Source organism: Atta cephalotes, assembly GCF_000143395.1.
Source record: "Atta cephalotes unplaced genomic scaffold scaffold00088, whole genome shotgun sequence".
Lineage (NCBI taxonomy): Eukaryota > Metazoa > Arthropoda > Insecta > Hymenoptera > Formicidae > Atta > Atta cephalotes.
This window is the reverse complement of record NW_012130152.1, coordinates 268,229-283,707: the sequence shown is the minus strand read 5'-3', so window position 1 is coordinate 283,707 and position 15,479 is coordinate 268,229. Positions and strand designations below refer to the sequence as shown.

The 15,479-nt window shown below is 28.4% G+C and overlaps 1 protein-coding gene across 1 annotated transcript in view; it reads right to left on the bottom strand.

Moving 5' to 3' along the window:
* LOC105624777 (ER degradation-enhancing alpha-mannosidase-like protein 3) overlaps positions 1–12,876 on the bottom strand; it is a 43,128-nt gene extending 30,252 nt beyond the window's left edge. The window contains exons 1-8 of the mRNA XM_012206128.1: positions 12,755–12,876; positions 12,629–12,674; positions 11,720–11,820; positions 11,542–11,581; positions 11,350–11,462; positions 11,039–11,192; positions 4,175–4,303; positions 2,358–2,529 (exon numbers count right to left, since the gene is read on the bottom strand). Coding sequence (XP_012061518.1) covers positions 2,358–2,529; positions 4,175–4,303; positions 11,039–11,192; positions 11,350–11,462; positions 11,542–11,581; positions 11,720–11,820; positions 12,629–12,674; positions 12,755–12,876 — 877 coding nt within the window. The remainder of the gene's footprint in view (positions 1–2,357; positions 2,530–4,174; positions 4,304–11,038; positions 11,193–11,349; positions 11,463–11,541; positions 11,582–11,719; positions 11,821–12,628; positions 12,675–12,754) is intronic.
* Positions 12,877–15,479: the final 2,603 nt, after the last annotated feature.

The window sequence follows — 15,479 nt, the reverse complement described above, 5'->3', positions numbered from 1 at the left end:
AAGTGTAAATAAATTCTATTCTATTCTATCGTTTAAACTAATTGTTTAAAAATGCACTTTTAGTTTTTTAAATATGGGCATTTTTAAACAATTTGTTGTTTAAACAATTATTGTTTTTGTTTACACAACAATTAATTTTGCAAAAAAAAAATACAGGTAATTTTTTTTCGCTTATGTTATGAATCACGTATTCAATTTGACGCTATTATGGTTGTATTAAGCATGGGCCTTAATGGATTAATGATAGAAAATGAAATGTATAATTTTAATTGTTTATGTGGCACTTTTTTCTATGTAGGCGAATTTCTGAAATCTTGCAATTTTTTTTGAATCACTGATTACAAATCTGAAGTCAGATTTTTAAAATTCTAAATGACAGATTCGATACGGCTGGATAAAAGAGTTTTGAAGTTTCAACTTCTTTTTCGGAAACTTTGACAATCTTTTTTATATCATATTCATATTCAGCATATCCTACTTACTAAGACAACATACATTACATGATAAAAATGCAAGAAATTTGTAACTTGATGTAATTTTTATCTTCACACAACAGATACTTTTTTTTAGTGAAAAATTTAAAAATTCTATAAAATTCTAGAAAAAATAGATTATATTTTGGTATATGCAGAATATTTAGAAAAATATTTAGCCTCTTATCTTACCAAGAAATCACATTTTTGTAAAAATCGGTTTTTCAATTTTATTTTTTTATAAATAATTAGAGAAATGAACAATTAAAATAAAGACCATGGAAAATATGTAAAAAAAAAGTATTAATGTATAAGAAAAATGTGAAATCATATAATAAGTTTTATTAAATTGTGAGCATTACATCACAAAAATGAAAAAAAAAAAGTATAAGAAAATATATTTCTCATTGTTACACAAAGGTTAAAATAAGTATGCACGCACGCACGCACGCACGCACGCAAAGTACAAGGTACAGTTTTAATTTAACATTTCATATCATTTTAACATTTGTAAATCAATATTTCTGAAAATCTGAATCCATTTCAATTCATTTTCGTTTGCTGGGTAATCCGTTTTTATTTTAAAACCATCTTAAATATGTCCATCTTGAAATGTTAATACAGGATTGACTTATGACATCTTATCTTAAGATTGACTTAAGACAGTTTTAAATGTAAGAATCGACTATTACTTGTATTCATAGTTAGGCCTTATATTTAAGGCTTCCTTAAATTTATCTTTAGATCTGCGAATTATTTCATTGGCTGTTAAGCAACTTTAAGTACAAGGTCTGACTATGAATACGGACATATAAATACCGACCTATTTCTTGCACGAAGAAAGATTCAGTACCAACTTCATGAAATAGGTCGGTATTCATAGTTAATTCTTACATTTAAGACTGTCTTAAGTCAATCTCAAGATGTCGTAAGTCAATCCGAGGATTGTATTAACATCTTAAGATATTATATTTAAGATGGTTTTAAAATAAAAACAGACTATGAATACCGCCCCATATTTCGTCTTTCACGATTGGTAGACTGCGCACTTAGAGACGACGCAGAGCAAAAATAAGCGTGGTTTAGCCAAATTGAGCACATTACGTAATTCTTGCACTGTGACCACCAACTATGGAAACGCAGTACACTATCTGCACTGATGAATGATAATGCAAGAAAAAAACCAAGAAAAAATACTAGAGTGACAGTGACACAAGCTACACGGCTTTTATTTTCCTGTCATTGCCATTCTAACCTTTTCAAGCACCACAAATCTTGAGCCAATCAGCGAGCGATTTGAGTTACGTGTTAAGTTGGCGACTCTCTGATTATAAGCTCTCTAGTCGTTGAGAGTACAAAATGGCGGATTTCAGGCACTGCACATGTGATGAAAATGCGTCCGAAAAATGAACATATCTTATTCCATGAACACTATTTTGAGATTTTTATATGCAGAATAATTATATAAAAAAATCATGCAATTTAAAAAATGGTAATAAACACCTCATGTGATCTTGATATCTATACTCAAGGTCAAACTAACATCTTTATCTTTCTCCTCTCTTTAAACCAAACAACATTTTTTGCTGACTTTCAGAAATAGTAATTTGTAACATTTTAAATTTGACTTTGTATATTCAATTAGAAATAATGCAATAAAAAAATCATATAATTTTATTGATTAATCATATAATTCTATTTAAAAAAAAATTAATGTTTATGTTCTCTTAATTCTCTTAACCGACATTATAAAAAATTTATTGAACATATTATATAATCTTTGAAAAATAATTTTTCTTTTTTTTCTTGTTTAATTGTTCTATATTGAGAAGTGTAGTTGATAATTTATCTATCTACACACATACATAAAATATAAATAATTACCGAGTAAAATATATGCCTTAAGACAATATTCATAATAAGAGTCTATGCCAGCGCCGACCCCGGAATCTCTTCGTACCCAATCTCCAGAATTAACATTCAACACAGATCCCATTAAATCTGTACCACGATGTCTCATCCGCCATAAAACGTCCATAGCTTTCTGCGCTTTTTCCTAACGAAACAATACTTGTCATTTTAGTCTTAATCAGCAATCAATTATATACAAAGAGTTTCACTTAAAGTTTGCTCGCGAGCATCATTTCATTCTTATTGTTTTCAAATATTAACCTTTAGACTGTCGAAAGCTTTAAAAAGTTACTTTTGTAGTTCTTGAGTGTGGATTAAAATACTGCCATTTTTAATGATATTTTAAATACTAATTGTATTAAACACATATGTGTACATTGTTGAAAATATATTAAAAAATATAAATATTGAAAAATATACAAAAAAATTAAAAAATATTAACAAGTAAAAAAAATTATAAAAATAAGAAAATAAGAAAAAATAAGAAAAAAATAAGAAAAAATAAAAAAAATACAAAAAAATTAAAAAATAACAAAAAAGAAAAGTAAAAAAGAAGCTAGAAATTTTCTGTCCACGTCGTTAGCTCTGAATAATGCTAAAGAAAAGTTCTCTGTATGAAGCTATATGTTTATATTCATTTATGTTGTCAATATTATATTTAAGGCTTTAGATTTCATAAATCTATGCTCAGAATTGGATACTAAAAACCATCAAATACACTATTTTTGAGAAAACAAATATTTTTTTTATACATTCTCTGCTTGGAAAGCCACTTTTGTGGCTCTGAAAATCTCGATATTCTGCGCCATGTGTATATTACTTTTATAAAGAAAAATTTTCAAGAAAAAACCATTAACCATTAAATTTTCAAGAAAAAAATGCCGACAATCTAAAAATTAAAGGATAAAAATGCTCGCAAGCGTGGCGAACGTTAAGTAGAACGCTTCCAAAGTATAACAGAGCGATCATATCAGGTTAATTTCTTGAAAAATGTTTCAGACAATGTTTTTTTTATTTCGAAGGATGCATAAGATGATACCATTGATTCAACATTGAGTAGCATCATCAAGATCAGGGCAAGATCACGTTAAATTTTTTTAATGAACTCCCTGTTTTACATTGCACATTCTCACATAGCTTGTCTCGAAAGCTTTTTAAAATAAAAATTTACAATAAAATATTTTTTCATTAAATACTTTTCGAGTTACAAGGCTTGAAAGTTACAGTACCACTGACATCAACATTATCCAAAGTATCAGACCCAATGGTTAAAATCTCTTAAATGTTATTCAATATCATAATCTCATCATATATCATTTGTCAAAGCCATTAGAAGTTGTTCTTCTTATTTTCATTTTTGCACTAAAAATTTATTTTTACATGAAAGATAAGAAGAATAACTTTCAATGATCTTGATTTTGATAAATAATATCCAGATTATGATACTAAACAAATATTTAAGAGGTTTTAGCTGATAATCGGATACCTTGATACTAATGTCGATGATACTTAACATTTGAACTTACTCGAAAAGTACTTAATGTAAAAATATTTTATTAATATTTTGAAATGCTAAGATAAGTTATGAGAATACGTAATAAAAAATGGAGGATGTTTAAAAAATTTAATGTAATCTTGCCCTCTTGATAACGGTCAAACTAATGGTACCATTTTATGTCCCTTTTTATCTGAAACATTTTCCACGAAAATGTATATTTTTTAAGAAATGAGCTTGGTACGATCACTTTGTTATACTTCGTACATCATGTCATATCCATAGAATGTTTTACCTCGAAAATCGGTTCACCTGTTAATCGAGATAAAGCGGCCATTTCTAATATCATACTACCTGCACAAGCAGTGCATGTTTCTCTTGATATTTCCACAGGAACTCCTTTCATGCCACGTTTCAAATTTATCTACGAAACACAGAAAATTCGATATACTGAAATTAAATTCAAGATATATTGTATATCTTATTTCTTTCACTGGTAAAAATGTAACAAATCCTTATACAAGAATTATTTTTATAAAATACTTATATAAATTAAAATTTTTAAATCCTTCTATTTCCAACATTATTTATTATTAATATAACATTAATTATTATCATTATGTGATTAATTATCTTTATTCTCCTCCCTCTCCCCTCTCTTTCTCTTTGTCAGCTATCATACTGTTTATTTCACGTTATATATTTATAAGTGTGTACGCATTTGAATGTATTTTTGAGATGTATTGTTTATCAACAAAGAGATAGTGTTTATATAACGTTGCAGTGAAATCTTGTTTTATATTTATAATATTTACACCATAATAAATTCAACTATAGACGTAATAAGAATAAACTGCACATTTCTATTTAGTTGTTGAAAAGAGTAAGGCAATTTGAATTCTCTCTCTCTCTTTTTCTTCTCTCTCTTTCTCTCTCTCTCTCTCTCTCTCTCTCTCAAGTATCGAATTGGAGAAAGATATTGATAGATTTGACAAGTTAATATGATTTAATTCTTGCTAAGAAGATGGAGCACAGCAACATGCTGAAATCACAGAATGCGCAATAGACTGCGCAAAACTGTGAATTGGATACATAGACGTAATAGATAAGTAGATTAAAGGAACGGTGCAAAAGAAATTCGTAATTTTAATGTAACCGTAACGTAAGAAATCGACTTTGTACAATTGCTGGATTCACACTTGATTTCACACTTGATTCGACGTATGTCATACAACGCTCTGCAACCAATCAGAAAACAGGATTTTGTTTCGTATCGATATGAAATAAAATTCTGCTTTTTATTGGTTTTTCGCACATCGAATTCAGTAAATCCAGAAAAAGCCTGTCTATGATGTAACATTAATTTAATGGATCATCTCTAACATGAAGCAATAATTTTGTTTTGACAAAATTAAATGGAAAACTCAGTTATGCAATGAATGTTCAGCGAGTTAAAAATGTAATTCTTATGGTTATTAATTTGATTGCAATATTGCGGAAAAAAAAGAAAATAATTTCAAAAAGAAAATATTGGGTTCGACTAATATTGTTGGAACAAAAAGTTTTACGATAATTCATTATGTTTCTTGACAGTTTTATTCTACATCATTTATTCGCTATCTCATCTGTCTCTGACGATACGTGCAAAATTGTAAACATTTTTTTTAAATGCTTAACTTTGTAAAATATTCCGTACACTGTTAATACTCACGAAAATAAATCATTACATTTTATTCTTCAGAGGGAACGTGAATTATTAATTTTTGACTGGTACCACAAACCAAGTTATTCAGGGAGATAATTGAATTTTTTCTCTAATCATCCAATCCCACAGAAGAGATTGGTCGACAAAGCAATATTACTATCTGATGTAGAGACCACTTAAAATTTGTAACATATTACTCAACAATTATCCGCTTGATTTCATTTTCATCATCGTCAACAAAAGAATCCAAAACCTTATGAGACAAAAAATAGAAGTGCCAGTCTGATGACATGAACTCACCTGACAGAACTTCTTGGTTCACAATTTCATATATATCTTCTGTTACCGAAAAATTCAAACAATTTAATAATAAAGACACGAAAGTTGAATTTTACAGCACCAATAAATTACAAAAATTTATAAAAGTTCAAAAAGATCTCATTCATCCAAGACCAATGTAGTTTACAGGATCAATTGCTTGGATTGTGATACTACATATGTGAGACAGACAGTTGAAAATTAGAATTGCCGAACATCGCAATTACTTTCATGGAATACGTCTACCCACTCCTTGATAATTGAACACAAGTTATAACAGGGACATGAACTTGATTGGAACATAATTCTTGACGAAGAACCATACTATAACAAACGCCTATCTCAGAAATGTTAAATAATAAAAAACAGAAAAACAGTCTTAACTTACAGACTGATACAGAAGGACTTCATAAGACTTACATACTGATTATAAATAAGATATGACTTTGCAGAAATATATCAGATCTTCACAGCAATCACAACAAAAATTCTATATATCCTTAATTTCTATAAATTTGATAAAAATAAACTAAGTAAAGAGCATATAAGAGTCAAAAACAGTAAAACTTTAATAAACACACGTCAATATACTAATACTTATTCTCGATCATATTCTCGATCATTATTCTAAAAATTTGTGATGGTATAACATATAAAATGTCTTACAATAAAATATCTCGATTACATGTTTCGGCTTCTTGAGCGAGCCATATAAATTTGATTAATAATTGATTACTCATATTTATTAATTTATTAATTTATATTTATTAATTTATTTTTTAATCACAATAAGTGATATAAGCAATCTAACGCATTTTTATATACTTCATGCGATAAATGAATTTTAAAACAAATTCATTATTCCATTGTAGAACTCACCATCACGATGCCCGACAGCTAAAATTTCTTGTTGTTTGGAATCATGTCCTGGATAACATTTATCAAGATCAAAGCTATTGGAGATTATTCCTCTTATTTTCATTTTTGCACTAAAAATTCATTTTTACGTAAAATGAAAATAAGAAGTACAACCTCTATTGACTTTGATTTTGATAAATGATATCCAAGATATGAACAGTAAGAGATTTTAGTCGTCGATCGGATACCTTGGGTAATACTAATGCCGGCGATACTGTAACTTTCAAGCATTATAACTCGAAAACTTTATGAAAAAAATATTTTATTAGTGTTTTGAAAAGCTCTCGAGATATGTTATAAGAATATGTAATAAAAAATAGGAGGTCTCATTTAAAAAATTCAAAATGACATTGCTCTGATTTTGATGACGCCACCCAAAGTCAGACTAATCAGATCATTGAATAGATCATTTAAAACTTTACAACTTTTGTCTGAAACTTTTGTCTTTGGTTTTTTCTAAAATGCTCTGTTTCTGAAATGGAAAAGGTGTACGGGTGATTCTGTATAATTAAAATTTTTTTCTTTTTTAGTATGAAAAGAAAAGACCTTCTACATATTATTAATAAATAGAATAATAGCATTAATATTAATAAAAAGGAGGGAGAAAGAAAAGAGAAAAATCAATTTTTTTAGCATTAAATTGAAATTCTTATAAAAAATATACATATGTACTTTTTATAGATAAGACAATAGAAAAAATAAATAAATATTTTGATAGATATATAGATAGATCAAGCCAAAATCAAGTAGTAATTCGGAGTATAAAACTTTTTTGTTGTATATTATATCAAAATCAAGGACACAGAACATCTTAACACAGTCAACACAGAGATTCAAATGAAAAATAATTTCTGTACATCATCTAGACTTTATATCATTGCATCTTCGAATAGAACAAACTTTCAAGAATCTTAACTTTTCATTACCGTTGACTTATATTATATTCATAATCATGTGTGATAAATAAGCTTTGCGATTTTATTTATATTTTTTAAATACATGTGTTGAAAAAGGACCTATGGTCACGAAATGTATCTTTAGATTTTTTATAAATGTATTGATTTAATTTTTTTATATATCGTTGTATAAGTTCGATCACTGACCGAATTTTGGATAGACCGAAAGAGTGAATTCTTCGATTTTATTGTCGATTGGTACATTACGGTATTTTGGCCGATTTCAAATATGAAAATTACAAGGTCATTTTGACGATCATTTGCGGCGCAATCTGGCTAAGCGTTACTATTCAGCATGCTTATTAGCATGTGCTGTTAGATGGATAGGATGTACAATTTCTTTATAACTTTTCACGTGAAGTGACCTCCCCCCCTCTCCTCTGCTTAGGGGCGCACAACTTCCACGTGAAGCGATTCTCATCCCACCTCCCCTCCTTCTGCTTAGAGGCGCACGATTTTTCATATGAAACGCGCGAAAAATATGAAAAAAATCATTTTTTTTAAATATTTGATTTTGAAAATGATCTTGTTGGAAATTTTCATTATAAAATGTGAAAAAAAATTATTTTTTAAATATTTAGCTTTGAAAATGACCTTGTGGCAATTTTCATATTCATAATCACGGCATCAAAATACAGTAGTATATCGAACGACAAAAAAATCGGGAAGTTCACCTTTTTCTCTATCCCGAATTTTTTGTATAGTTTATCTAATATCATTTCTAATATGATGTTTAATCAAAGTTTGGGATTTCAATAAATATTTTATTATATATATTGAGTTGGAGAAAAAGTTTTGCAGAATTTTGTTAGCTCAAAATTATATACAGAATATATTTATTGTGAAATTTTCGACTATCTGAAAGCTTAAAAGTTAGTTTTAAAAAATGTTCCTACGACTTTTTGTTATCAGATTACACGCAGATTAAATAAAAGAGCATTCTAATTTTGATTGCTCATAACTCCATTAAAAATCATTGTAATTAATAAAACAGATTTTTAAAGCTGAAACGTTGCTCTATCAAGTAATGTAATTGCCAATTTTTTAAAAATAGAATATACATTTGAACTAAAAATGTGATATACTGTCCTTTTTTCCACTGTGGTTATAAGGATATATCACATTTTTAACTCAAATATATATTTTACATTTAAAAAATTAGTATTAATATTATTTGATAGAGCAACGTTTTAGCTTTAAGAATCTGTTTTTTTAATTGCAGTACATTGATTTTTAATGGAGCAATCAAATTCAGAATGCTTCTTTTTATTTAATTCGCGAATAATTCAAGAACAAAAAATAATAGAAACTTTTATCGTAGAAATTTTTAAAAAACGATTTTGTAAGGAAAACTCCAAACTTTCACAATAGATAGTCGGAAATTTTCGCAAATTTTGTTTAGTACATGACAGACTTACAAAATGAGAAGAAAAATTTCCCTTTTTTTTAACTTGTAGTTTTCTATATACAAAAATTACAAAATTCACTAAATTTAAAAAATATAGTAACTATTTGAAAGTAGAGATTTCAAGCTTTAAAAGTTTTTTTTAATTTTGATCATTTTTAACAAAGATATTGTATATATAATTTTGAACTAACAAAATACCGCAGAATTTTTTCTTCAACCCAATATATTAGGTCTGTGGCTGAGCTAATATACACTTTTGGAATTTAAAGTGAGACAGATATATTGATATTTGTCGAAAGCAAGAGAGTTCTAGATCAATCTAGTACAGGAATAAAAAACAACCCAATTGTTACGTTTTAATTAGTTTGCGACAAACTTAATATCAATAATGGTCGAAGTTATAGGAAGATATAAGACTCTGACTTATCAAGAACTGATAATGACAACTACTGATAATGACAACTAAATATATTGTTGACAAATGTCTTAACAATAATTTTCAGATATTAATGAAGATTCGAAGATATCATCCGTGACAGCCTAAAAAGTGTTAATAAAGACTAAAGACGAATTAAATAAACGCTTGATTTATGGTCTTTAATACGTATTTTTAAAAATAATCTTTTAAGTTTCTAACTAATGAAAACTATACCGATATTGGGATATGCTGAGAATCTCTAACAATATATCTACTAATATTAATTTATATTCGCACAAAAAAAGATTTATTCATATTTTAATCACTTTTGCATGCACGCATGTGTGTGCACAATTGCATGTACTATGTAAACTGTGTAACAATATACATTGCCAGTACTGAAAATCTATAGTTTACGTTACGCATACAGATTCTCAGTACTGACAATGTATATCAGAATGTATGTATATGGTCATAATATGAAAAACATTCGAAAAATTGTACAAAATGTACGCATACGCACGCACGCACACACATATAATTCTATTATTAAGTAGAATTCCATCCTAAATTCTTATACAAATTATACATTGTTTAAAGTCAACTTTAGATACAAAAATATAGAATGATTAGAGATATAAAAAACGGTGTTTTTTACTTTGGAAAAAAAAGATCAAGCAAAACTAGTTTTTTTCTATAAATAAGGGTATTTTTGATCAAATTATATAAAATTCATAAAAAAATATAATTTCAATATAATTCTTTGAATAATAAATATTTTATATTTAAAAGTTAAATAAATAATTATTAATACAGATAATGCTTTATAAGCATAATAGATACTGTTTTGTTGCTATTAGTTATAACTGTACTCTATGTTTTAATTATTTTATATTCGATATTTTATTTATTTTGAGACAACATCCCAATATAATATTGATTCAAGAGTAATTAAAGATTCGATGAATGTTGTCTCACAAATTTAAATTTAGAATGTACAATTACAATCACAATATATGACAAAAACAGTGTCAATTAGTCTAGTAAAGTATTATTTATATTAATAATAGTATGGAACACTTACTTAACTTTTAAAATTGAAGTATAAAACATCATTCAAATAATAGTGAAAGATAAGGTATTTACAACCATCAACATTACATTATATTAATCGTTATACTATATTTTAACTTTTTAACTATTTTTATACAGAAATCTTACGGATAAGTGCAAAAACTAAATTTTGGGACAATAGTACAGAGTTGAAATCATGAAATGTTAAAAAAAATGTTAAATGTAAAAAACTGTCGAAGCCAAAGGAAACCATTATTTCCCCAATTTTTTATCTTAAAATTCTAGAATTTTTCCGTCATTTATACCTCTAAGGCATGATAATATTCAAACAAAATATATTTCATATTGTGTATTAAACTTACTCTGCCATATGGTATTCCAGTAGTTGTGTTAAATGCAGGTAAAAATCTGTAACCTAAATCTTTAGCCAAGTCCAGAAGTTCTCCTCTATACCATGGCATTATATCAGCTCTCTGTTGCAGATATTCAGCTAATATATGACCACTAAGAAGACCTCTGTAAAAAAACAAGTTTATGACTTTTAACATGAAAATTCAACATCTTATAATAAGAAATAAGTATATAAGTACATTTTAATTACATTTTTAACGTTTATAAGTATATTTTTTAATAAATATATGTAAATAATTTTGATTGAAATGGTTTTACTCACCCAAGCATTCTAATATTCGTTTCAAATAAAGAAACAATAACATCTGTATCAAAGCTTACATCTCTAGCAACAAGTTTGACTGCATTCTCGAATTCTTCCAAATCTCCCAGTACCTAATATACATAAAATACTAACATATAAATAGAATTTGTTCTACGTGATACATTATACATAGTACTTGTTACAGCTTACCACTAATGTATCCAGTGTATCTACCAAAGTAAGTGAAAAACTGCAAATTATAATACATAAATTAAGTTATAATTCTAGCAACATGAATAATTATCAAGAATCTAACAAAAGCCTAAAGCTCACAAAAATACAATCACAATTTTATATAGATATTTTTATGTATAATTTAACTTCTTACTTTCCCAATGTAGAATCTATATCACCCCTATTAGGTTCAGAGCCTCTATATCGTCCTTTACAGCTTAACGGCATCAGTTCATCAGCAGGATATGCATTATCCTTGAAAAAATTATAGCAACATTTTCAGATGGTATTCATGCTGATTCTTGTTTAAAACTAGGGATGCATCAGATATCCAGGAAATATCCGATCTGAAATATCGATGCCGAAATATCTGACATTATCTAGTTCTATCTAGCCAGATAGTTGGATATCATTAGTATCTGATGATATCCGATTGAAAATTTATATTGATAGTTAGCATTACTAATACAAATTTTATTTTTTTCAGCTAAATTTCTTGCCCAGTTTATTTTTCCTCTTTCATTTCAAATTAAGAATAAAACATATCATAAAATTATCACAATTTTTCCCTTATTGCCCTTTTTTGAATATTATTTTCCAGATATTCAAAGAATTATCTGATATCTAATTGATTGAATAATGACCCTATTGGATATCCAATTAATATCCAATGAAAAAAATGATAGAAGATATCTGATAATTTTATGATCTGGTACATTCCTATTTAAGATCTTAAATAGACTCAAGGCAGTCATGAACCAATTAGAGAGCCATGTTATCATCTTAAGGCATTACTTAAGACAGACTTCTGTTCTTAAAATAAGAATAGAATGAATAACAGTCTTCAAGTATTTTGTTTGTTTACATGATTCTATATGAAAATACTTTTTTTTTGTTCAAAATAAAAAAATATAAAATATTTTTACAAAATTGTTTTATCTCAAATACAGACTAGAATTATTTCTAACTTATATGTATATGCATGATAAAAGATATATTACATTTGTCAACCAAAATTATTAATCGTATAAACCAAGAATACAATATATCAAATATTATTTACCATATATGCATTGTATGCATGATAAAACATGTCCCTTGCTTCTTCTCTATAAAATATAATAACACAAAATATATAATCCATAAAATAAAGATTTAATCATAAAATATAAGTAAATAATATATATACTTTAAAGTTTCTCTCTCTTCCTTATTCATATATTCTGATGGATTATCTTCAGATATAGCCCATAATGTCTGTATACTGCATCCCACAAATAACAGTCCCCAAATAAGAGCATCACAAGCCATTGTTTGCTAAAAAAATAAATTTAAATTCTCTTTTGTCAAGATCGCAAACTCCTAATAGTGCACATGGTCCATCAAAAATTTGTCCAACTAATCTATCTCATTTCAATGATTCCATCATTATGGAAGTATCAACGGAAATGTACCATTCCCTCAAGATTTTTTCTGTCTTTCCCTTTTTGTTTATTTCTATATATTTTTTTCCATAGGACATTATCGTCTTTCAAAATCAAATTGATACATATCACATTGCATCAAATTCGATGAAACTTGCGAGTTTTAGTTATAGATCTGTCACTTCAGTCAAATGGCAGGAATAAATGTAATTTTCATCAAACTATAATTACGAATGATTTAAGTTTAATAAATCATTTATCGAGTCTCTTCTCTGATAATCGATATGTTAAGATTGATTAGAATATAACTGATGAACAGAAAGATGAATTTATAAAATGTTATAAATTGAATTATTGTTATCGGAAGATATATAAACAGCAAGCGGTAAGGACAGCTGATTGTGTATTTTCATCAAGGCCAGATGATGTGGCTGCAGTCAGTTCGTCGACGTGATTCTTCGTTTTGTAATACATATATGACCTTCACCAATATTTCACCAATTTTCCACGTAACTAAATTGTTCACTCCTTGTTTTCGTAATGATCTCGCCGATTTTCGTAAAAATACACTAATTCTTTATATTTCACTTTGTTAACTGAAGACAAGTGATAGCAATCTCTCCACATCGTACATGATTATCGCCATTTAATAACCTCCAATGACTCTAAGTCCAGACCAGATCCTCATGCAGAATCCAGTCAGAGATAAGAGAATCAAGGAAGAGTGATGAGAGATCTCGGAAATTGGAGCGTTAGTGTTCCCTTTTCTGATTGGTTCCGCCTTTTTCAGTTCAATTTACGCAAATAGATGCATCCAGAACATGGTGGAAGAGATGTAATGTGCTAAGTTTGCAAGCGTCTCTCTCTCTCTAGCTTGCTCATTCGTAATCCTAGTTTAGTCAACCTTAGGCTGGCGTCCCATAAGTGAAAATTTACGAAACGGAATAACGAGACCAATCACAATTGCAGAAAAGAAAGCAGAGTGACTGCCAATGATTGTGATTGGTTGCGCTATTCCGTTTCGCTGTAAATTTCTGCTCATGGGACGCTAGGCTTAGTTGTTGTCTTCGTTGTACGCACATTATTTAGGTTTGGCCTTTTTTTATTATGTATTACCAACGTTTCTTAGTGTTGCATGCTTCTACCATAGCTCCTGCTCATTTTAATGCATTCATTGAAGTGAGTAGAAACTATAATAGTTCTGGGGATCGATTGTAGATTTTGAGGAAAGGAAGTGAATTACAAAAAGTGAGCAAAGGTACTAAGTATTGACCAATTAAATTATGAATACTCTAGTGAATTTGCTCACTTTTGTAATTTTCAGCTTATTTGAAGATACACAATCGATTTCCTGAACAATATCTCGATTCGGTGCGTGCCCAAACTTTGAGCACACCATATTAATCCCTTCCATCATGTTGCGGCACACGATGCTTATTTTCCCTGCTAGATTAGAACTAGCTGGATTAGAATCTTGCCAGTATTGGCTGCGATGCTGCCAGTGTCAGCAACTAATGCGGTGGCAAGATTCTAATCTAGCAATCCAGAAAAACAAGTATCAAGTGTCGCAGGTGCTGGTCGCAGGTTTTGGAGAGAAACGCTTGCCGACTAACATAACCTGACCTGATGGCAAAAACCATGCTGGAAGGATAACACGATGGCTGCGATCGATTTGAATGCTCATGCGCTTGTAATTATCGTTTTGTCTTTATTGTTCATTAGACATAAATAAGAATAAATCGAAGTACTGAAAAGCACAAAGAGCGTTCAAATCGATCGCAACCGGTATGTACAGTTATCTTTCTAAATCTCTCTGTTTATGGACTATTTATAAGGTTTAAAGACTATCAACTGTGAAACACAAAACATGGAACGATATTCACAGTTCATTCTTATTTTAAAACTATCTTAAATAATGTCTTAAGATGCTAATAAGATCTTCGGATTGACTTACGACATATTGTACTTAAGACAATCTTAAATAAAAGATTCGATTATGAATATCAATCTGTTTCGCATCGTGAAGTTGATTTTGAATCTTTCTTTGCATAAGGAAAAATTCTTCTTTATTTATTCCTTCCATCATGGCCGGAAACCGAGCAAGATCTGCCATTTTCATATACAGCCTCGCTATGAGATAGATTTGCTTCTCGTAAAAAGAAATCCTATAAGAAATGCGTATGTAAATCGAATAGGCTAGAGATTCCCAAGCTTTTTCGGAGTGTGTTTCTAAATCTTCGAATATTTTTTTGACTATTTTATACTCAACTTTCTCATGTATATTTTAAAATATGAAACTAATCGATAATATTTTAGCAATAAAATTTTATTGATTGTTTCCAGTTTTTACATCAGTGTGTGTGTGTGTGTGTGTATATATATATATATATATATATATATATATATATATATATATATATATATATATATATATATATAGTATAATAATATAATATAGTATATATATACTATTACGTATCGTACTACTCT